The sequence below is a fragment of the Camelus ferus genome, chromosome X (genome assembly GCF_009834535.1).
Source record: "Camelus ferus isolate YT-003-E chromosome X, BCGSAC_Cfer_1.0, whole genome shotgun sequence".
NCBI lineage: Eukaryota > Metazoa > Chordata > Mammalia > Artiodactyla > Camelidae > Camelus > Camelus ferus.
In genome coordinates this window covers 36,746,117-36,772,001 of record NC_045732.1, presented here as the reverse complement: position 1 = coordinate 36,772,001, position 25,885 = coordinate 36,746,117, and the positions used below count along the sequence as shown (strand labels likewise).

At 38.2% G+C, this 25,885-nt stretch overlaps 1 protein-coding gene across 7 annotated transcripts in view; it reads right to left on the bottom strand.

Annotated features, from left to right (window-relative positions):
• The window catches only part of SYTL5 (synaptotagmin like 5), a 187,450-nt gene that overhangs the window by 70,619 nt on the left and 90,946 nt on the right, over positions 1-25,885 (bottom strand). For all 7 annotated transcript variants that reach the window (XM_032474390.1, XM_032474386.1, XM_032474392.1 and 4 more), the window contains exon 2: positions 12,246-12,694. In XM_032474390.1, the coding sequence (XP_032330281.1) occupies positions 12,246-12,364 (119 nt within the window). In that variant the 5' untranslated portion in view covers positions 12,365-12,694. The remainder of the gene's footprint in view (positions 1-12,245; positions 12,695-25,885) is intronic.

The window sequence follows — 25,885 nt, the reverse complement described above, 5'->3', positions numbered from 1 at the left end:
AACTGCCAACCTGGACTTTGCCATTAGAGAGCAATGCATTTCCATCTTGTTTAAGTAATAATTATAATGTGCCAAACCTATTTCCCAATGAACACGATAAGAATTCAGTAAATATTAGCTCTTTTTATTATTGTCCACCTGCAGAGATGTTGCTATCAGGTTCTGCTTCAGTCTCTGCTGTAGTGCCTGCAACTTAACTCTTTGTCTACAGCTAGAGTTTCATATTCCTTTAAGAGAATAAAGCCACAGCGACTGACCAAAAAACAAAAAACAAAAAACACTGACGAACCAGAAATAGTAAGACAAAAAGCACTTGAAATAATACAGGCAGGGAGAACAATGTCGCAGCAGCCCGATGCCAATGACTGCGTGCCTCCTAGCACTCCCGTCTTTTGTTTGTTTTGTTGGGAGATAATTAGATTTGTTTATTTACTTATTTATTTTAATGGAGGTACTGGGGATTGAACCCAGTACCTCATGTATGCTAAGTGTGCACTCTAACACTGAGCTGTACCCTCCCCCCGCCAGCACTCCCGTCTTTTGTTCACATCCAGAGGCAATGCCATCAACACTGAGGCTATTTCACATTTGCCTAAGGAAAATCCAGGCATGACCAGACCTCCTTTCCATACTCTGAATATAAAAGTATTACTTTTTCATTTTGATCATAGCTTCCATGTAGAGAACCTATTACTATTATTAAAATCTAACCATCACAACACTTAGCCACAATAATCACAGTCCCTCTGTTTTACGTGTCATGCTATCACACTTTGACAATAACCCAGAGGAAGACTTTATGATTCCAATTTTACAGATAATAAAGGGGAATCTGAGAGAGGAAATGTCCCAGGACTAGTATGCGGTACAGTCAGGATTCAGATCCAGAGTTTTAGATTTCCAAATCTGCATTCTTTCCCACACTAGGCTCCGCTGGCTCTCAATCTACTAAAATGTTACTCAGAAAGGACACTGTATTCATGACTGCTATTGCTTTCTTAGTTGTGCCAAGCCAGGCTGAACACATTCATAGTTTAGCTTCAGTAAACATGAAGGGTTTCTTCTGTCTGCCCCGCTTCTTCCACCAAGTGGCACCTGCCCAGGTAACCTCTTATCACAGTCTCTTATGATAGACATTCCCCAGCAGAGCTGTTCTTCAATGAACATCACTAAAAAACTTAACAAAGCTTGCGATTAGTTTCCAAGTCAAAGGCTATTACAAATAATCAAGACCACTCAAGAACTGGGGGAAAGTTTTGCTCAGACAGAAAGCCACTTCAGAGGCAATAATAAGGAACAGGAATGAAAAAACCGTTGTCTAGATAGAGAAATCTTGCAATTTGTGCCAACTTAACGTGTTTAGAAATTGTCTCCAGGAAAGCGGGCATTACGAAATCTTCACCTCTGCAGATGACACCAAGCACTTCCCAGTAGTAAAACACTTGGCTTACAGGAACATACCAGGAGACCTCACAGAGCCATGGGAACAGACAGGTAATTGTTTAATAATCTATAGTCTTAAAATCATAGCAGAAATGGATCTCATATGTAATTATCAAAGCAAGTCTTCTACCTAGAACACCCTGTAACAAATATCTCAATTTCCTGGCCTGACAAGGAACAAGGGTATGTTTTACTAATGTGAACCCCAAAGGATACCTTTCTTGAGTACCAAAATCAGTGGAAAGTCCTGTTATCCATATGGTAAATTACTCAGAAAAAGAGGGGGTGGAGAAAGAATCAGTACAGCAAGAAGTAGGAAACCTGTATTTTTTAAAAAAATAAAATACCGGGCCTTTAAAGATTATTGCCATGACAATGAAAGGACAAAATGGACTTGATGGGAGGAAAATGGACATTCATACACAAAAAAGATAATTTGAGGAGAACACATTGCCCTTAAAAAATTCTTTAAAACTACTGCTGCTGCTGAATACAGGTACATACTAGTTTTAATTTTGATAAACATATTGCTGAGGTTTATTTCTAAAATGTCTCTAAATTGAATGTGTGTAAACGAAATTATTTTAAATGCAGCAAGGAAGGAGTTATATGCACAGCAAAGATAGTTATCAGTACTTGATTTTTCCCATTTATCTCTTTAGGTGATGTTTATGGGGACGCATATTTTCATAGATAAAGATTATTACATAACACCCTTCCAGCAGTTTTCCTAGTTAATAATATCAGTATATGGTACAAGAAACGTCAAATCACCATTTCCTTGAAATTCATTGAGGATGAATATAAAAGTTGTTTTATATGCTATGGTTTTTTTCTTATATATACTTCATTGAACATCATCATTGACAATTAAGTGCTTTCAGGTCCCATAAAAAGATGAGATTTGTGCTAAGCAATCAACAAATCTGATCCACAAGACGCATGATCTTAATTGCACCCATTTTCTCGGACTGCTGGTTGTTTCCCAATATTCCTTTTACTCTTTTACACCAATAAAACTCCCAAATGGCCACCCAGAATAAAAACTACATTTACCAGTTAAATATGCAAACTCCCTCACAGCTAAGTATGGCCATGTACCTACATTCTGGCCAACATGACATAAACAAGGTCATCAGACATGTCCTAAAGGGAAGGGAACCTGTCTTTTTTTTTTCCTGCCCTTTGCCCTTTCCCCTCCTGGCTGGAATGAGGAGAGTATGCCATCCTGGACCATGAGGTATGACTAAGACTCTCTCCTTGACCAAACTTTACACAAGCTCCTCGAGGTCTCTTTTCGACTAGATGTTGTACCTGGGCCCTGTCTTCAACCTGCAGAGCGCAGATTTAGTAAGAGTCCTGCTCAATCCGCTTAGCGAGAATACCCCCACCATTGATATCTATAATTACCCTGGCCTGCCTTCAGCAAGAATTCTGGTAAGTCGATTTACTAAGAATCCCCTTATCATCAATGTCTCCTCTTAGTAATTTCCCATTAATTGACCCCCTCCTTTTTGCTATATTTGGAGTTGAGTCTGATCTCTCTCCTCTACTGCTGTAGTCTTTTTTATTTTTGTGTCTGTGATAGTCTTGAAATCTAGTGCAATAGTCCTGAATAGAGTCTTCCTTACCATTTTAGTAAGTGTCAAAATAATTTTTTATTTAACAGGTGTTAGCCCACATTGAAGATGGCAGACCAACCAATTAAAAAGGACCTCGGGCCTCTGATAAGTGTGGAGCCACCATTACCAGTCCTGGGTTGCTTTCATGACTTCATCTCAGTAAAAAAAAAAAGAAATACCCCTCTCTCTTACTTAAGCTACTATTATTTTGCTTTTCTGACACTCAGAGCTGAACTTACCCTAATTTCCATACCCATAAATAGCATAGATACTATTACAAAAGTAGAGAGGAATGCAAATCCTGGCTTTAAAATACTAATCGTATACAGTCTATGAAAGATGTCAGTTATTTGTATTTTACACAAAGAACTTATCATTTTAAGTCATTGTGAAAGTGGAGACTTTGCACAATCCAATAAAATGTAACTTTGCTTCTGCTAAATTGGAAATTAGTTTCCTTCTCTTATGCCTTACGTATCAAATTAAGTGCTCAATGAATTTTTGCTGTATCTTGGAAATGTATTTCCCAAATATATGACAAAAAAATTCATACAAATCAATACTGAAACCACACTAACATCCAATAGTAAATAGACAGTGTGAATAAAAAATCCACAAAAGAGGAAATACAAATGGCTAACAATCATGTAAAAACAGTAATAATCACATAAATGGAAATTAACATAGGATACTACTTTATCAGATTAGTAAAGATTTATACCAATAACTTCAATGTTGGCAATGAAATAACGTAATACTTTAGTGAAGAGGAAATTGATAACATTTCCGAAAAACAATTTTTAATGTAAAGGAAATATAAATCAAAATATGAGTCATAATATAATAAAAAATTAAGAGAAGATTTAACAATAAGGATGTTCATGGAAATTAGAACAGTTAAAATACCGCACATCCATGTTATGAAATCTTATCCAGCCGATAAAAATGATGCTTCCAAGGAATTTTTAATGGTATCAAAAATGTCCATTAAATACTGTTGAGCAAAAATAAAGGATAGAAAATTACGTATATAATGTGGTTCCAATTATGTGAAAATTACATGTACACACAGAAAAGTAATAGAAAGTAAATTCAACAAAAGTGGAAACTCAATGGTAGAGTGCACAAGGTCCTAGGTTCAATCCCCAGTAACTCCATTTAAAAAATAAATAAGTTAATAAAATCTAACTACCTCTCCCTCCCCCCACAAAAAAGTATACAGTGCTGTGTGTCAATTACAGCTCAATAAAACTGAAAAGAAAAAAAATTTTTTTTAAAAAGTAGAAACTATCTCTGGCAAGAGGGATCTTAAGTGAGTTTTTAGAGTTCATATGATGCCTATTTTCTAATTTTCTATGATAAACTATTACTTCCATAATGAAAAATATATCAGAAGATATTAAATATTTCTTTAAAGATTAAGAATTTATGACATAAAAATATTGTATATTGATGCCCTTTAGAGATCCTAGTGCATTAGTGAGTTTAAAAACCTTAAAAAAAAATCCTTTGCTGTGCAGTTTTATCAATTTTAGATATTTGCATAAAATGTTTACCAGTTATGTTTACTCTTCAGTGAAATAATAATTAGAAATTAGAATCGGAATTAACATGTCAGCCTAATCTTATGACAGATTTAAATCAACTAAACCTTAACTTTTATTAAGATAGGAACATTCATATAAATTGTTGATATAAAATGGTCACATGCCTGAAATCTAAAACGTTAGAGGCAGCATTTTTGTTAAGTGAAGTTTTCATTTATATTTCCTCCGAAATAAAATGCCCCCTTCCCCAGGAATACAGCTGGGTTTCACTTAATGAGATCTTCCATTATGAAATGACCTGCCTTTGGGGGATGAGTCTTCACTCCCCCTCCCAGTTCTGACATCCCTCCCCGTGGACATTCGGCCATGTTGTAGATTACCTGGGCTTCACAGCCAGTGTTTCTTCAATTTACAGCAAAAGGGAATGGTAGTTTCCTGGATGTGAGTGCAAATTAATCCCTGCTGCCTAGGGCCATGTCCTCTTACACCAATTCTGGCTAGAGGTAGCTCACAAGGAAACAGTACTAAAAGGAATTTGGAGAAGAATTAAAGAGAGATACACAGCTGACCCTCAAACAACACAAGTTTGAACTGCACAGGTCCACTCATTCGTGGATTTTTTTCAGTAGTAAATATTATAGTACTATGTGATCTGCGGTTGGTTGAATCCTCGGATGGAGAACCGTGACTATGGAGGGCCAACTCTGAATTATACTCCAATTTTTGACTGCATGGAGGGTCAGCACCCCTAACTCCCACACTGTTCAAGGGTCAACTGCATATATACACACATATATACAACATGTATATCCACACACACTCCACATAGGTAACCATTTTACTTATGACTATGGTGATCATACTATTTCAGACAAACAAAAAAATGGTCTAGCAACTCTGTTTATTTTGGTAATCCAGTGTTTGAAACATCACCAAATATCAGGTATTTGTGACCCTGTGCCTATGATGAGACTTCTAATAAGAATAACTTGAAGGAAAATGCTACAGAATCAAAATTTAAGTTAGTTTCCCTATATGTGGGTATATATTGAAATCACTAAGCTCTTTGGTGGGAAAACCCCTAAGGTTTTAAATTCATTTAAGGCAGAGCCAGATTTTTTTTTTTTTTCATGTCTCTGTGGCTCATTAAGAGTTTGGGTTCTATTAGGGAGCCAATGTGTTCATGCTGAGAGTTTCTGTTAATCCACTAAAAAGCTTTGCGGCAATTCTATTAGGATTAAGGCAAGATGTTTACCAAAGCAGACGTCCACTCCAATAGTTTCCCTGGTGTTTTATGGGGACAGTGAGTCTTTAGGCTCTTGAGAAGGTCAAACCAATTTTGTTCTTAGTGGCAGTGATAAGATTTGAAGAAACAAACAGCCCCACTGATCAAACATTTGTAGAATACAAAGAGAATATTATTGTTTGGCACCTACTGGTCTCCCTAACTTCCTGGCTGAATAGATAATTCTTGAAATTGTTTCAAATCCATTTGAACCAAATATTCAGCTTCTCTGTGGGATTCCAAAGAGCCAATTTAAATACGCTTTCCCTTTTTGTTTCTCCCTCCTCCTCTTTCTTCCTAGACCTGCAGTAAAATGATGGAATCAACCACACAAAGACAAAGCCATAAGGTGAATGGCAGTGTCCAGGCTGGGCTCTCTGGTCCCTTGATGATACTAACCTCTGATTTGCTTAGTGGCCCATCTCAGCTGAGCCAGCTGTGTGGAACAAATTGTAATACACTTGCACTTTGGTTTTCAGTCAGCAGAAAGAAGAGAATAGCAGGAGGAACGCTGGTCAGTTTTTACTGTGTAAGAGTAGTGCTTCAATAAAGGTTGTACAAACTTTGGATAATGTGATACAGCTTACAGGTCAGAGCTGTCGGTAAATACCAGGCTAAAGAAATGTTTTCTGCTGTGTTCCATTTCTCTGACAGATATTAGGAAAGCTGTGGGTGGGCTTTCAACAGAGTCTGAATAGATGCCGTTACTGCAAAAGCATCACAGCCTAGACAAAAAGAAAGCAAGATGGAGCAAGAGAATCTTGGCTCTGATGTTTATCAGTTGGACAAGTGATTTAATCTCAGGTTCAGCTGCCACAGCTGTAGTACATTATACTAGCACGTACGTCTCAGGGATGACATGGGGATTAAATGAGGATACCTTTATGAACTGAGTAGGAACATTCTCTGGTGTGAGCGAGGCATCAGAGAGTTTACCATCTTTTTCTGGTCCCCCTGAAAGGCCAGACAGATGACTCAGAAGTTAAAAGTGACCGAAGAGTGGAGTGTGAGCTCCGGAACCAGACTGTGGGGAATACAAATCATCGTTCTGCTACCTACTAGCTGTGTGATCTTGGACGAGTTCTTCAATTTTGCATTTCAGTTCCCCTGTTTATAAATGGAGGTATTCACACTTTTTACCCCATTGGGAAAATGTATTTGTAATCTGTCCTTTGCCATTTTGCAGAACCTTCTGCTCTTTCATGGTATTTGAGACCTCCAGATTCATTTTGTTGTTCTTCTACAGAGGCAATGAAACATATTTAAGCTGTTCCAGCACATGAGCCACGACACATTGGCTGAGGCATTGAAATCTCCTAGAGATTTAAGGACTGTGAAATCACCTAACGTCCCAGACAGAAGCCCATGTTCCACTTCTGATAGTTGATGGTTTCAAGTGTAACTCCATCTTATCTCTTAGACTATCAATATCCTATTTCTCCCTGAGATGGCTTTCAGTTTTCAGGCGTACGCAGCTATTATCAAGGCTAGAACTTATCATGGTGTTGTTTTCAAAGCCAAAGGTCAGCAAACTACAGCCCTTGAGCCAAATCCAGCCCACTGCCTGTTTTTATAAATAGTTTTATTGGAATACAGTCATATCCACTTATTTACATATTGTCTATTCCTTCTTTCATCTTACATTGGCAGAGTGAAGTAGTCAGAGAGCCTGTACTGTACAGCCTAAAACATTTATTATCTAGCTTTTTACAGAAACTGTACGCTGACTCTGGGTCTACACCATGAATAAAGCCTGATCTAGGACTGCAAACTTCTTTATGTCTACAGACCCAACAGGTGGTGAGCAGGACTGTGTCTCTGCTCACCTCCATTACGCTAACAATAAATACATAGCACTTGGCTCACAAAATGTGCTCAACAAATGTTGACTACTGCTGAGTCTTGGGGACTGTAGAATGCTTTTGGCTGCATGTAACAGAAAATCAGATTGCAACCACTAATAAAGAACACCAAAATACATTACATTGCTTAAAGAAGAAGTCCAGAAGTGTGGAAGGTTCTAGTAAATCAGGATGCTGACCTCAGTTCTCTGCCATTCTTTCGGCTCAGCTTCACTGCTGAGCTGGCCTTCATACTCAACAACTGGGATAACATGGTTTTACTGAAACTGCCCAGTGGGAAAGACAACCTTCCATAAATTTGGGCTCTATGTCTAAGTGGGTCATCTTTGGTCTCATGTCCACCTCCAGACCAGTAATAGTTACCAGAGGAATCCCAGACAAGGGATGATTGCTCTAAAAAAATCTAATGCTGGAGCTGAGCAAAACTGAGCCTTGCATAGGGAGGAAGAAAAGAGAAATGTCTGCAGTAAGACAACTGACAGATTTCACCACTGAGGCAAGTCCAAGAACAGGCGCCAAAGACAAAGTAAGGCCAGATATGTTTTCACGCATCGTGGTTAAATGAAAATGACAGCTTCTTAGTGAGAAGAAAGCCCACAAATGAACTGCTGAAATGAATAGGCACTCAGAAGTTGGAGATTTGTTATAGAGGCCAATACCACAAGGTAGACATTTAACAGGATTTGTTTTTAGGTGTGGAAGATCAAGTAGAGTAAGAACTGGTTAATGAGATGTTTTTGGAGTGGATACTGTGAGCCATGTATTCGTGTATGTTAGGCTGAGTTCTTCTAAAGTTAGAAAAATCTAAGGAACAAGACAAATCAACAAAGATTTTTATCGTGTGCTTCCAAATGGTCAGTATCTTTTTTCCACTTGCAATTACTGTTGACAGCTCAATTTTCTTTGCATCAGTTCTTCCCTCTTTCTTCACTGCATTAAAGCCATCAACAAATCTAAGTGATTTGTTCTGCACAGAGAATATTTAAAGTACTTACTCTCTAACAGTCAAAATCTGTGTCTAGGTATCTCCTACCACTCCTTCCTACTTGGTCTGAAGGAGAAGAATAAATATATTTGAGCCTCTTGGATCAACCTAGCGCTCTGGTCGTAGGCAGATGTCTCTCTCTAGCCTACAATTCATGGCTAGAAGTAATTATGAGGCTTCTCATGTGCCTTTGGGTGAAGAGGATCCTTAGAAGCACCCAGAGGTCACTCCCACCTTAATTAATGCCACCCTTCAGGGGCTATGTGGGCTGTGGAGCACAGTTGGGCGACAGGTCTAAAATGTTGATTCAGTACCATTTTTACACTTTTTATTGTTCTATTTTCTTTCTTTCTCTCTAAGGACAATGTACTCAAGCAAATAAACCCACAAACAAACAATAAATCCACTCCTTTCCAAACTTCAATGTGCTAACTTTCCAGATCAGTATGTTCTCTGTAATTATCATAACTCTTAAACATTTTCTTTAGCTTCCATTTCCTTCTAAAACCTATTATCAGAATCTAAAGGCAAGAGTGCTTCACGGTAAACAGCTGAAACCCAGTTGATACATATTGGCCAACATCAAAATCCTTTTCACATTTCAAGGCTAAGCTCTAATGCTACCTCTTCTGAGAAACCATTCCTTCAACTTGTATCTTATTCATAACAGATTACTTATTCCTCTAGATGCCCACAAAATATCCAACCTACACCTCTGGAGCACGGTGAAAACAATTACTGTAATAGCACAAAAGTTTACAGTTGCAATACCATAAATTGTGATAGCTTGCAAAAAAGGTTTACTGTTGCTACACCATAAATTCTTTGCTTTGATGATTTTGGAGGATATCAAGGAAAAAGGACTACGTTTCCAGTCTGATCTGGCTAATCTCCTGGTTGCATTTTTGAGGAACTAAGTGGAAGATGCAGGTTCATGTGCAAGTGATTTATGGCATGCTCTCAGGAGGAACCTGAAAGGAGTAGGGGAGGCAGAAGGTGGGAAGGAAGAGGGGGCAAAGCAAGGGTGTGAATTTCCACTGACGTCCAGCCTCAGCACGATCCCACGGCTGCTCTGAAACAGGAGTTGCACTACAGTCTGTCTTGCCTTGAGGCAAGGGGTTTCTGTACCTGTAAGCCACTGGCTTAGAGCTGCCCAGTAGGGACAGAAACTCAACTTTTGCCTGGTGCTTGTGGCTCTCTAGTCCTACAGGCAACTCCAGCCACCCAAAGGCAAGTCCTCTAAAGAAGGTAGTAGGTGAAAATCCTTAGAAGTAAAGTACGTGGAAACTGGGAAATGAGAGCACAGATCCAACAAAGGGCCCCCAAGCGATCTCAGTGGAGCACTGATGGTGTTGACCACAAATCATAAATCAAGGGCAACACAAACCAACAATAAGCCCAATGCTTTTAGCCAGCAATGATTGAGTGCTTACTGCATGCCAGCACTGTTTGAAGCTCTTGAAAATATTAGCTTATTTAATCCTTACTACAACCTTACGAGGTAGCTCATGTTATTATTTCTGTTTTGTCAAATGAGGAGACTAGATTTATCTATTGAAGCAACTTATCTAAAGTGACACAAAGATGTCATGGGGAGACTAAGATTTGAATTAGCAAATGTAGATGTGTGACTCAACAGCGTGCACTCTAGACACCATGCCGCCCACATCGGCGTGGCTTCTCAATACACGAAGCTGTTAAGTGTCACAGCCTGAGTCATTTGGCCCGGGCTCAGATTCTGGTAGCTCAGAACAAAACGAGACGACACATCTAAAAGAAAAAAACTGCACTAACTAAATATGAGCGGGTGTTGTTATTCAAGAAGGGAACAGACATTGCCACTTAAAAAAAAATCTATTTTCTATAAAAGTATCTCTTAGATCTGTAAAAGTCTTTCTTCTGCTATTCTCAAAATGATTAAAGAGCCAGGAAATCCACAACCTTATTCTTGATAGCTGTTGTATATTACGCGATTTGGCAAATTTCATTACAGAGAATAAGGAAAGAAGATAAGGGAAGAAAAATAAAGAAAAAGGAAGAGGGGGTATAATGGATTATTACTAAAAGTTATTGAGAAGGACAGAAAGAAATATTCTGAACAAAGTCCTATTCACTGTACCTCAGTCATTCCTGGGATCTAGTTATTAAATTGTTTTTTTCCTGAACAGAGTGATTTTTAATTCCCCCGAGAATGTTGTCAAGAACTGTTTAGTACCTTGCCCCTCATAAACAGTGTAACTTTTTGCAGTGCATTAGAAAATTTAGTCACTTTCCACGACTGAACTACCAATGCCAAAAATATCATTTCTGATTTCTTGAAAATCATTAACTGCATTTAACTGCCACCTGAATTCTAGGCATAGATAAAGTGCAATAATTTTAATCAAAGCTTTTGTTTAAGATTGGTTGAATACGTTGGAATGATGCAAATAAGAATTCTGAGCTCTTAACTATGAAATAAGCATCAATCAAGAATATTTCAATGTATTTTCAATTCTAAGGATCCTAGTTCCTTTAGGCACATTGATTATTTTTGCAACATGTGAAAATAATCTTATGACAAGATTTCTCCTCAAGTAAAATAAACATAAGCTTCTGAGTGCAATTTTGGGAGACATGAAACACACGAAAGCTACATGTTGCATAGTAAGCAGTGACTGAGGCGGGAACTCTGTTTACCTCTGCTCCTGTATCCAGGGGTAGACATAATAACCAAATATATTTATCAAGCAGGACAGGGCAGGCAGCAACCAATCACAATGATGCTGTGATCATTTCGAACAGAGGATATAACCAATCAGAATGGATGCTGGCTGAAACATAGGTGAGGTCATACCTGGGGATCCAGCTAAATACCAACCCTGCCTATAACTGATGTGAAACTCAACTATGCCCATATTATTCAACTTTCCTCCCACAGAAACTTATTTCAAGAAATTCAGGTGATCTCTGGGAACTTTTCACTCTGTAGACCCACTTCCTCTCCCATCTCTGGTCGAAGCAAATTCCCAGTAAGACTGACCTGAGAAAGGCATTATCAGCAAACAACAGTTAACATTTGTTGTGCACTTAGGTACCAGGCACTGCACATGTATTATTGTCCTTAATCTTTGCAACAACCCTATAACGTAAGTACTATTATCATCCTTGTTTTATTGATGAGGAAACCAAGGCACAGAAAAGCTGAGTCACACAACTAGCACATCCCAGAGCTGGTACTCAAGCCTGGGCAGTCTTTCCACTTAACTACTGGTTATGATGTCATTAGCAAATGGACAGTCTCATCAACACCATATTTACAGCTCTATTCCATCCTTCAATCTGGTTAACTGATAAAAGTACCAAAGATGTTTTCTAGTATTTGAGCTATTGCTGGGAGCCCATGAAGTCACTGACCAACACTGGTCTCCAGTGTGGTTGCAGTTGCCCCATTTCTGATTTAAATTGCTTCAAACAAACAGAAAGCAGTCAAAGAGGGCAGGGAAGATTAAAGAATCTTACCTTATTCTCTTGTCCTCTACTTTTTTCAAATATTCGTCTCTCTTCAGGACTCCCAGGATCATTTCCTTCTCATGATCTAATAGAAATGACAGGTTGATGAACTCTGAGTTCTTAGACATGGTATTTCAACAGCAGCTCGGAGTAGCAGTGGTTGAATCTTCTAGTTGAATTGATTTCTACAATTCTTAAGGTCCCCTTGAACCACCCAGTGTCACTCAGTTGCTTGATGTACAGAGACTTTTTACAAGGTCTCTGAATAGCTGATGGTAGGTAGGTATTCTTCCAGGCCACACAGAAAACAGGCTCCACTGGAATTACATTTCCAGAAAGTCATTATTGTTTTAACTGAAAAAGGTCCAGTGGCAGCTGAACTTCCCTAATGATGCTTAACGTCAATCTAGGAAGCTACGAGCAGGAATCAGATCCGCTGGGACAGAATCCAGAAAACACTGAAAAGGTGGAGAAAACAAAGGAGAGAAAAATTAATTAGGCCATTTTCCCCATAGCACTGAAGACAGACACTTGTAAGAGGGTCTAATTTTTAAAAAATACTCTTTAAAAAAAAATTTTGGGGGGGAGGCAATTAGGTTTTTATTTATTTTTTTATTTAATGGAGGTACAGGGGATTGAACCCAGGACCTCAGGCATGCTAAGTGAGTGCTCTACTACTGAGCTATACCCTCCTCCCTAGAGGGTCTAATTTTTTAAACACTCACATACCTAACTCAAAAAACACTTTTTATTCAGAAAATATGCATTTGTGAAATAATTATTGTGCTTATTACCATAAAATAGTACTTATACTTAGTGGATTCCAGGTTCTCTGTGTCAATTCCATTTCCTCCGTTATAAGGAGCTTCTTCTACCAGCCAGAGCCCATCACCATCCTTACAGCTGACCCACGGGTGAACTGGGTCACCACTTTGGGACAATAAGTGCATAAGCTGGACTGTCCACAACAGGATAGGTCCCTTAAGTGGCTCTATTCTGCCCTCTCTCCTCAAAACTAGGACTACCACCAAAAAAAGTACCAGACAAAACAAATATGAACCATTGCTACATGTAGCAACCTAAATCTCTCTCACAAACATGAATCTTGAATGAAAAAAATTAAGTTGCAGAACAAATCATGCAGAATAACAGCACACGCATGAAGGAAATAACTTTCAAAAATATTATATCTAATTTAGGACCACATATATTTGTAGTACAAATATGAGGAAATTCACGGGAGATTCATAGAGCTGCAATCAGAGAGAACACAGGAACTTCAACTGTATTGGGTGATGTTTTATTCTCAATATAGGTTTATATCTGATGATATACATGTATGTGAACTATTCCAGGCCTGTTTTACATACTGCAGAATAGATGTTTTAAAACTACCCCTCTGTCAGCATAAGCTCACCAGGCCCTCTTCCTCATACTAATTCTTTTTTTTTTCTTTTTCTTTTTCTTTTTTTTTTTTTTTTAGGAGAGGGAGGTATTTACATAGATAGGTAGATATATAAACATATACGTATATATAAAAACATATATATGGAGGTACTGGGGATTGAACCCAGGACCTTGTGCATGCTAAGCACACGCTCTATCACTGAGCTTCCTCTCCACTCCTCATATTAACTGTTGAGCACATTCTTTTACTGGCTTGGTACCTGGATTCTCTCTGTACAGCCCCTTAAGGATGATGGCTCTTAGCGCGTCCCACTGAGTTTTGTGATTTGGCGTCATCCCTTGACACTGTCCCTTGGCTTCCCCCAAGGTCTATGAACTACAAACTACATACTTGGTTTGCTTGGTTCTAGCCAGGGTTCTAAGCATAACTAGATACTTATTCAAAGACTGCTTTGGGACCTCCCATTAACCACAGGTCAGGTTGACCTCAGAATCTCAGATCTGGAAGGATAGGGTCTTGTCCAGGGCCTCTTTAACTTTCCAAAGCCCCCACCTGTTTGTTCTCTACATCGTATACCGAACCAGAACTTTGCTGAAATGACTCAGAACTGAACTGCTTCCTACAGACCACGTGCTATCCCGCTCAGAGGAAACTGCCCAGGTCTGAGAGAGTGCAGACTCTGGAAATAAACTCCAGGTCTTTCCTCCATCTCCAAAGTACTAGAGGCTGCAGGGATAAGAGGAGCCCAAGGTTGACATGAACAGGAAGCAACAAGGTTCAGAGCAAAAGGGGCTCTTCAGAAAGGTCTGGTTTTTACATCACTGTCAAGTGCAATCCTCTCAGATAAAGAACACAATTATTTTCTTCTGCCCCTTATGTGTCTCATCTGGTTTCACGCAGAAACAAAAAAACCACATGGTAACTCAGATAATGAATATGTTATCATTACAGCCAAGTTCACTTAAAACGTATTTTATATTTGAAATCACAGTTAGAATGTCCTATGTGAATATTCTATAGAAGTGTGTTCAGAAATTATCCAAGGGGTTGGAAGCTGTAAAAATGTGTGACCTAGAGCTTATGGTTATCCTTGCCTTGAGTTGTATATGCAAGTCTGCCTTCTAAAAATCTAAGGGTTTATTCATGAGGCAAATAAAGGGAAGGTAGCAGTAACACCATGGCGGTAATACAGGAAGGTGAGAGAGAAGATGGGAAATCAAGCATGGATAGAAGGAAAACAGAATTAGTCAGAGAGAGTTGAATTCACAAAATTAGCCCTAAGTGGATGTTTACTCATCTAGATCTGGACCGGGACAGTTGATGTCTAAATGAGTGACCAAGGAGATCAGAAGTAACCCAAATGTTATCTAGAATATCAGGCTGTTTCCTCCAGAAGGCAGGACAGGACTGTGACTATAATTTAGGAATATGGAATCTAACTGATGGTAATCCAGTCCTTCTGGAGAAATACAGGGTGGACACGAGGAGACAAGAGCTTAGATGTAGATAAGGGAGATCCAGGGAGCTAGATGCTGTAGTGCCCTCCAGACTCTGACCACAGCAGAAGCATTTGAGCCTCAAAAGGAAAATAACCTATTTGTTCCCAGTAGTACGTGTTCCATGTTGGGTGATGAGGCTTCAGTCTGGCCAATTTTCATGCCATTAGTCACTCACACCATACAATTCTTTCCTCTTGCTTGAATTTCACTTCTTTCTAAGACACTTCTGGTTGTAAGTTGGCTTCCTATTCAGCTGTCCCTTCAGGAAGTAGATGTCCTGGTCCTGCTAATGGAACCCTCTATGTCTGGTTTAGTTTGAACCTATGTCTGATCCATTCACTGTATGCTGACCAAATCACATCTCTGAGCCTTTGGAGGACCAGCATCTGGGGTTGGGATGAGTTCGCTTAAGTATGCACCTTTTACATTTAAAAAAAATTTTTTTAAACTTAAGTATAGTTGCTGTACAATATTACATAAGTTACAGGTGTAAAATACAGTGAGTCACAATTTTTAAAGGTTATAAGTATGCACCATTTTTGATGCCTATTTTCAGCTAGTTATAGCCTCTCTCATTGAAGCCCTTACCCCACTATGTACACACTTTAATCAAGTGGAAAAATGAGTAAAAATAATCATGAGTACATTTTATCCAGAGTTGATTCTCCCTCGTTTAGTTAAATGTGCCCAGTAAACACTAGACAGATTAGGAGAGACAACTTCATTTTTATTTTATTCCTCAGCATCTTCACTTAAACACATCTCTCTCCTTAAACACTTCACATGTGGATTTTTCCCTCTCTGGCCAGTAGCCTTGCTGAACTGAGCTAAAATATTTTAAAAGCTGACAAGATGGTTTGCATGTCATGCTGCTGCCTCTCAGCAGAGATAGCTCAGCGCAGGTCATTAACTCTGCGGAGTATCAGACAAGATGTGATAATCAAAAATCCTCAAAGCGTCAAAGACCTAGGTTTTTTAAAAAAAACCGTTTTACATAATACACATTTAAAATTAATAGGGGCTGATATTTCAGTCACAGGAGAGGGTCTGTTTGAATGTATCCCATTATTGGGTATTTGAAATGCAGCTTTAAAAACAGAATGTTTCTGGAAGTGCTCTTAGGATGAAATTAATACAAATAAAATTCACTTCCAGTCTGTCTGTAATTATGTGACAACAGTTAGATGGATTTTCAGCACGTTCAGAGGGACGTTTACGACGCTTAGAATAATCAACATATGCAAAATTCACTTGGGAGTGCCTTTCAAATAGAAGAGCAGGCAAGAATACACATGACTGTCAAAAGGTGAGACCCACCATAGAGATAAAAATGCTGTGAGGAAAGAAACAGCCCTTTTACTATGAAATCCAAGCTGAAAGGCTCAAGGGCAGATGTTACAGACTTGCAGGCATTTATTTTGAATAAAGCAGTTTCTTCTCACATAGGCAACTCCGTGTGGCACATTCCACGGGAGCGCAGTAGTTGAATTTATTTTTCACAAACAATAATATGAAGGCCAAGTAACAATATCACCAGCTTTACAGTGATGCTCCAAGAACCGCATCCTCAGAATGTCCTATAATGATAAGCGCTAACACTTAGATAATTCAACTCATTCTTATGACCCCCTCACAGATTAAATTCTAATACCCCCACTTTACAGATTAGAAAACTGACACATACAGAAATTAATCAATATGTCCAAAGTCATACAGTTAATAATAGGACAGTATGGATTCAAGGACCCTGTTTCCAACCATTACAGAGACTGTCTCTCAGTGCCTCCAGGGAACAACAGTATCACAACTTTCCAGAATCTTTAATGCTCTGATGTTCACTGTAGACTGTCATAGAACCCTCAGTTTTGAAAGAGATAGTTAACAGGTTTTAATTTCAGCATCATGTATTTCGATATTTTAAAGAGAAGATGATACTTATTTTTTTAAAAAAACTAGTTAGGGAAAAAATCTAAATAATTTCAAGAGGGAAATATTTCAAAGAAAAATTGGCAGACAGACATAATATCTGGCCGTTCCCCTGCATGTTTTTTACCTACCAAGACCTATAAAATTCTGTATTGCCAAAAAACGTTTCACTGAATATACCATATATAGATTTTAAATATCTGTACAAAGGAAGCCAGTATAAATAAAACGAAAAGAAACAAGCGACAAGCTGGGAGAAGACTGTTCCACATAAAGCAGAAAAAGGATCAATATCTAGAAAATATAAAGAGCTCCTACAAATTAGAAGAAAATGAACCAATAAAACAAGGGGCATAAGAACAGGTAATTCACAGTATTAGCACCTCAAACGCAATTCATAACAACATGAAAAGATGCTTATTTAGCTCACCAAGAATTCAAATGCAAATTACAACAAAGAGAAAGAACACTTTTTAGTTTTTTCATTAAATTACAAAAATGTAAAAAACAAAAATTCAGTATTGAATTTGATCACATGTGGAAATGGGCACACTCACATCCCACTGATGGAAGTGGAAACAGGTTCAACCCTTAGTTGAGAGAGAATTCTCCATGGACCTCTTCCGTATTTACACGTCTCGTGAGCAAAGGCACTAACTGGCCTTCTGTCCTGGACAATCTTTCCAGAAATGTTTGCATAGTGACTAATGGAAGACATACTCTGTCTCTGTCTCTGTCTCTCTCTCTCCAAGGGAAGATTTGCTTACAATTTGTTTACTAAAGCACAATTCTACCTCAAGGGCAGAGGGCAGATTTGCTTGCAGTCCACTGTAAAACATTTGGATTCCCTATATTCAGTGTTCCTCAGGTGGTACGCAAATCCACCACAAGCACAATTTCCACCTGGGCATTGTGCTTGTGGGCATGGGGAACCAACGCCAACGTGAAGTTCATGAGACCTGCTGTGCTGTAACAAAATCCATTGTATCTGACCCAGGATTGCATGTCTTCAACCACTATACATAAAACTGTGACAGGCCTACTTCTTAGCTTGAAAGCAGGGTAAAATCTCAGAGCCTTTATAGTTCCTGTGAACCTTTTCAGACAATGAACTGAATCTTTCAAAACTGGTTAAAGGCAAGGGGAGGGTATACCTCAAGTGGTAGAGTACATGGTTCAATCCCCAGACCCTCCTCCAAAAATAAATAAAATCTAAATACCTCCTCCTGCCAAAATAATAATAATAATACAATAATAAATAAATTTTAAAAAATTTAAAAAAAAGGTCAAAGGGTACAGTTTCAGGTATGTTAGATGATTAAATATGTACAGCTTTTTTATGTCAATCCTACCTCAATAGTTTTTTAAGTTTTGAATGTTTTGACCACTTTTAAGAATCTATTTTATAGAAAAATACCTGTGTGTATATGTGAGAATAATGTATAGATAGTCATCGTAGCATAATCATCAAGAGTGACTACATGCAATAGTCAAGACATGGAAACAACATAAATGCTCATCGACAGATGACTGGATAAAGAAGCTGTGGTATATTTATACAATGGAATACTATTCAGCCATAAAGAATAAAATAATGTCATTTGAAGCAACGTGGGTGGACCCGGAGATTATAACTCTAAGTGAAGTAAGACAGAAAGAGAAAAAAAATACCATATGATATTACGTATATATAGAATCTTAAAAAAGAAAACACTAATGAACTCATCTACAAAACAGAAACAGACTCACAGACATAGTAAACAATCTTACAGGTACCAGGGAGAAAGGGGGTGGCAAGGGATAAAGGGGGAGTTCGAGATTTACAAATATTAACTACTATACATAAAAATAGATAAAAAAACAAATTTCTTCTCTACGGCACAGGAAACTATATTCAATATCTTGTAGTAATCTTTGATGAAAAACAATATGAAAATGAATATATCTATATATGTGTATGACTGAAACATTGTGCTGTACACTAGAAATTGATACATTGTAACCAGCTATACTTCAATGTTTAAAAAATTTTAAATAAAAATATGTATCAGCATGGAAATATCTAAGCTACATTATTAGTTGAAAGTAGAAATATATTTATGCTTTTAAATGCACATGCATTTAATGCAATACAATCAATACAAACATATATAAAAATACACAGGAATAAGGCACAGAACGATACATACTGATCTGTTAATCGTGTTGCCTTTTGTCAAGATGAGAGCTGGATTGTCGGGTTAGAGAAGAGATGAAAGGGGGCTTATTTCCATATTGTTCATTATTTTATACAGGTTCATATAATCAAATATTATTTATGTCTTTTAAAATTTTTAAGAAGCGATAAGGTGTGGTAACTGACAGGAGTTAGAAGCAAAAGAGAGAAAGGCAAAAATAATTTTAAGAATTTGATTTTAGAAGAATACAGGTGACACTGTCAGCAATAGGGAAGTTGGGGAAATGTGCCAGTTTTGGTGTGCGATAATCGATTTCGGTTTCAGACATGTTGTGAACTGGGTAATACCACCCCCTCTCTTCGACAACAGTTTCTCACCTCCGTTCTTGCTCTCCTACATCAGATTCCTCCTAAAACACAAATTGGATCATTGTTACTCCTATGTTTCAATCCTTTATTGTCTTTCCTTTGTCCTTAAAAGTTCAAATTAGTTAATATGGTTTTAAAAAAAAAAGCACTTCATTATCTGACTCTTGCCTATCCCTCTCTGTCATATTTATCCTTTAGTCACACTCAATAATTCATTCGTCTAAAGAAGCATGATCTTCTTCACCTCCAGGTCTTTCTACTCGCCAGACCCTTTGCCTGGAACACTTTCTCCTTCCCTCTTCATCTTCGAATGGCTGAGTATCCACAAATGCCTCTTAGTCTAGCTTAGGTGATCTGTGGGAGGCTCAATAATGACCCCAAAGACAATCATGTCTTAGTCACCAGAATGTTTGCAGATGTGACTAAGTCAAGGATCTTGAGATGGGGAAATTACTCTGGATCATCCAGATGGGCCCAATGTAATCTTAAGGGCCCTTTCAAGAGGGAGGTAGTAGAGTTAAAGTCAGAAAAGGAAGTGTGATGAAAGCAGCAGAGGTTGGAGTGATAGAGGACAGGGCCATGAGCCAAGGAGTTCACGCAGCTCCTAGAAGCTGGAAAAGGCAAGGAAATGGATTCTCCCCTGGAGCCTCCTGAAGAAATACAGTCCTGCCAACACCATGATTTTAGGTTCATAAGACTCGTTTCAGACTTTCAATGAATGAGATAAAAAATAAGACATGTGAAGAGGAATGCCTAAAATAAAAATTTAAACATTCAGCACCTCATCTCAGAAGGGAATGTTGGATAAGCCTGAGGTGATGCTCTATGCCAAAACAGAGCAGAGAAAAGAAACTAAACTCTGGGCAGATGCTTGAGATGAAGTTGGACAATATTCCAGCTCTGTGGGAGCCACTGCAGTGGGAACGGATTGAGAGTGGAATGTATCACTGAAACCACTGGACATGATATTATGGTGGCCTCCTTACCATGGATGCCTTCTTAACCGTTCTATTAAATAGAACCCACCACAGGTTAACACTCTTCCAATAATTCTGTGTTACAGAATTTCATAAAATATTGCCATTTTTAGAGCAGATGTACACAAAATAAACAGAAAAAGTCTGTTTCATTTAATTTTTAAAAAATGTACCAGGGAGAATATGAGGACAAGAGAAAGACGCATCACACAAAACATAGTAGGAAGAAGAGCAGTGACTGGCATTTCATTGGAAACCTGCCTTGAAAGTGAAGCTTATTAGTTCCAAATACAACATGTACAATCATTCTTCCATGTTTCAGTTATCTGTCACTCAGTAACAAACCATCCCAAAATTCAATGCCTTAAAACAAAAACTTAGCATTATCTTTTACAGCCTGGGGGTTGACTGGGCTTAACTGGGAGGCACTTATTTGGTGTCTCTTATGAGGCTGTAGTCAGAGGGCAGATGGGGCTGAAAGTTATCTGAAGGCTGGAAAGGCATGGCCAGGGCTGCTGACCAGAGCAGCTGCAGTTTCTCCCCGATGGTGGTCACAGGGTGGCCAAGGGTTTTACATGGCAACTGTCTTCCCTCAGAGCAAGTGTTCCAAGAGGTCAAAGCAGAAACTGCAAGACATCTTAGGACTGACCTTTGGAGGTCACAGAACATTACTTCTGCCATGTTTTATTTGTCAAGTAAATCACTAAAGCTATCTCAGACTGAAGGGGGTGAACTGGATTCCAAAGGAATGAGAGTAACCAAGAATGTGTGGTCACTTGAATTGACCATACCTCACTTCCTAATATACAGGATGTGTAAGTTTGTGGTAACCAGGAATTTGAAGATCAAGGGTCACGCATTCTTCCAGTTCTTGGTGGGAATGGAAAAACTGCACGTGTCCCATAACTCCCTATTTATTGTCACTGGGTCAGTACAAGTGCAGACACTTTTAGCTATACAAAGAGAAGTACGAAGGGCTTGAAATGCTTGGCTGATAAAGGAATACAGGAGTTATTATTATTTACATACACAGATGCATAAATGATACATATTTTTATTTAATTATGATACATATTTTTATTTAAAAATACCGTAAAATGGTAGCACAGTCAGCAGAAGGAGAAATTATTTGAAACTCTTCTATAAACAAACATTATCAACAGTGCTGGTGGGCACTGGGAGAAAACTGGTTCCCTGGATTCCAGGGACTCATAAAAGGGTAAGAGAGCAAGAGAAGGTACTGTTCTCAATGCAGGACCTAATGAATAAAACTAAAGATTCCTGGAAGGGTGTCTCCAAGACTTGTAGATGCCACATTATTTGCAGTAGGGATTCATAAACCTTTCTGAGGGACAGTTGATACCTTAGGCAATCAACAAGACTGCAGAAAAAATACACATATGTTCTACCTTAAAAAATAAAATGTATATTCTAATAGACAAAGGGGGGTAATTTTAGGGATTCATAACTGCGGTCACCAAAAGAATTATATTCTCCAGGGTAAACACTGCTAATACAAAGCCCTCAGAATCAAAGGCTGGCTCCGCGTACCCTCTCAGAGTTGGCGTTGTAGAAACCGTGGGGCTTTGGAAACTAACTGGATTAATTCTACTCCCTGAGAGAATAACATGGACAAGCTCCACTAAGTTTTTGTGTCTTGGTTTATTCATCTGTAAAATGGGAATATTAATATCCACTTCCTTGGATTGCTGTGAGTCTTAAAATAAGTTAATGTATACAAAGTGCCTAGCACAGTATCTGGCACGTAACAGATGCTCAAAACATTTTAGAGCCCTCCATCCTTTCTGGTCTTACACTGAAGTTGGAAATATGTCATTAAAACAGATCAGTAAAAACATACCTCCATTCCCTTCTATTCACAAAATACCCAAAGGTCTCTCGCTAGCTTCCTAGACTTTCTATTAAGAATTTACAAACTTCTCAGCAATTGCTTAGAAATTCCACAATTTTTAAAAAATTTATTGTTTTGTTTTGTTTTTTTAGGAGGAGGTAATTTATTTGATTGATTGATTAATTTTTGGAGGAGGTACTAGGGACTTAACCCAGGACCTTGTGCATGCTAAACATGCGCTCTGCCACTTGAGCTATTCACCACCCCCCCCAATTTTTATTAATAGTAGTAAGATTTTTATATAATGCTAAGATTCCTTTAAATATGATAATATGCTGGAAGGTTCACAATAAGAAAGTAAGTGGAAAAAAATCAGGATATAAACTACTTATACAGTATGATTCCGATTGTGCTAAAGGAAATAAATACATATACCCCTAAATATTATAGAAAAAAGAATGGGAGGAAATCAGTCAAAATATTATCTCCCAGTAGTTATATTACAGCTGTATTTTAATTTCTTTATAATTGTCTTCATTTCTATGTTTCCACAATGAATGCACATTACTTATAAAATCAGTTTTTAAAAAAGCAAATGTTATTGCTGTCAAAAATATAGTCAAAATGTAGAACAGATAAACAAGATTGTACTGTGTAGCACAGGGAAATATATACAGGATCTTGTGGTGGTTCACAGCGAAAGAGAATGTGACAATGAATGTATGTATGTTCATGTATAACTGTAAAATTGTGCTCTACACTGGAATTTGACACAACATTGTAAAATGACTATAACTCAAAAAAAAAGTTTTAAAAAATATATAGTCTAGCCATATGAGCTCAACTTCAAATACCATGATACACAAAGCATATATCCACTGATTGTCACGCTTGACTATTGAACAGGGGGGGAAAAATCAGTAGTAGAGTCATATAGCTTTGTGGTTAATAAATATATTTTTAAAGTAATGCTAATTTATTAAGGCATGTTAAGTCAGGGAAAAAATAAAACCAAAGATCAGATAGAATGGGTTACAGACCATACAAAGGTTCATGCAATAAACATGTATAAAAGCATGTGTCAGAAACTGTGCTGGATCTAGGAGATACAGAGTTGAAGAAAGCATGGTCTCTGTCCCCAAAGAGCTTGTCTATTTCATAGTGGAGATAGACATAAACATAAAAAAACCACAGTCAAAAATGCCAGCTTGGTTTTGAGAACACAAAGAAAATTAGAAAGAGGAAAGTGGTCATTCTAGGATGTGAAGAGTAAACACAAAAAGTCACAAATACACGTGACTAGTCCAGGGAATAGCGAATAATCTCAGGGCTAGGGTCTGAGTTAATGGTGAAGAGGTGCGAAGAAGGAGAATGCTAGCCAGGAAGGAATTTGGTACCCAAATAAAGCACCTGGAATCTACCCAGTGTTTTCCAAACTGTGCCTTTGGGAATGGTTTCTTAGGAAACCTGCAAGGCAGGTTGCATGGCCAAGTTTGTGGCGCCAACCCCTGCTTCAAACGGAGCACCTCTTGCTTTTATCTGTTCTATAAGTTGGATTTCCTGGCAGGATTTTATTTGAAGAAAGAGTTCTCTGACCTTAAAAAGTCTGAAAACTACTCCCATGCCACCAAACTGTTGAATGCTTTTAGGCCAAGGAATAGCACAGTGAGATTTCTATTTTACATTTGTGTTTTGAAAGACATCAGTACTGAGCGATTGTATGAGAGGGTAGAGTTTATGTAGGTGACGAGGAGGCTCGTGCAGGAGTGCCTGGCAGAGACTAAAGCTGTGGTAGTGGGAAAGGAACTAAGGAACATTTTTCAGATAGTGGGGATGATCTCAATATGGTCCAGTTCCTAACTAGATGTGGGTGGTAAGGAAGAGGGAAGAGAGTGACTCTGAGGTTTCCAGCATGGCGGACTGAAAGATTCTTGAATTTTAGTGTCCATAAGAATAACCTATTGGGCATGTGCAAAAATAGATTCCTAAGGTTCCATCTCCATATATCCTGATTCAATAGGATGGGGGTAAAGTCTAGGAATGTTGATGGTAATACTATTAACAGAGATAGAGGAAACAAGACAAAAAAGATTGAGAGAAAAAAAATACTTAAAATTTGGACATGTTGAGGTCCCAGGTGCTTATGAAGCAAATAGCAACCAAGACCTGTCCCAAAGGGCATTTGGAATATGGAACTGAGTTTATCAGAGAAGCCTACACTAGAGGCATTTAACTGAGAATCACTGGTACCCATATGGTGGCTGAAATTATGCAAGTGAGAGTACACAGGAAGAGAAGAGGGCCAGGGATAGGAACATGAGGAACAATTATTTTTAAAGAAGAGACAAAGGAACAAATGAGCTGATGAAAGAGACTGGGGAGAGGGGAAAATCAACAGAGTGAAAGATGCAGTTGAGTCTAATGGATTGGGAGTCAAGTACATCACTCAGAGTCAATGTAGGCCACCATTAAGTTCACATTTCAATTAACCAATCAAACTGTTATAAACACCTCCAGTTGCATGATTTCCAGAGTTTCTGGGTACCACACTAAATCCTTTCCAGAAACCCTGGAAAATGCACCATATGATAAGTTTGCCCAGTCCAGTGTACTATCACATCTTCTTTGGCCTTATCCTAGTTTCTAATAATATAAAGTAGTAAACCTTACCATTATTTCAGTGTATAATCTAATTCTTTCAAGGTCATACTTTGTACTTGTTCCCCCCAGAGTGTACTAAAATCTGACCACGGTTATGGGGCCTTGTGATAACAGGGATTATTTGGGGTGGGTGCTGACAATGGACAACCTCTTGCATCAAAAAAAAAAAAAAAAAAAAAAAAAAAGGTAGACAGAAAGCCTGAAAATCAGCCATCAGTTAGGAGATCTAAAATTGTCACTGACCAAGACCAAAGGAAAGAATAGTTCAAAAACGACATCTGAGAGGAAGCTCTACAGTGGAGGTTACGGTATAGGAGAGCATTTGAAGCCTGGAGAATTTCGAACAGTCATCTATGTTCTAGTATGAGTGCAGTGCATATCCTTTTCACTGGAGGCAAAGTGAGCTACCGTTGGAAAATAAGCAGGAATGTCTTCATATTTATAAACTGCTATACCTATAAAAAAAAAAGTGAAGTAAGCCAGAAAGAGAAAGAAAAATACCATATGAGATTGCTCATATGTGGAATCTAAACAAACAAAACATAAATACAAAATAGAAACAGACTCATAGACATAGAATACAAACTTGTGGTTGCCAAGGGGGCAGGGGGTGGGAAGGGGTAGACTGGGAGTTCAAAATGTAGAATAGATAAACAAGATTACACTGTATAGCACAGGGAAATATATACAAGATCTTGTGGTAGCTCACAGAGAAAAAAAATGTGACAACGAATATACATATGTTCACGTATAACTGAAAAGTTGTGCTCTACGCTGGAAT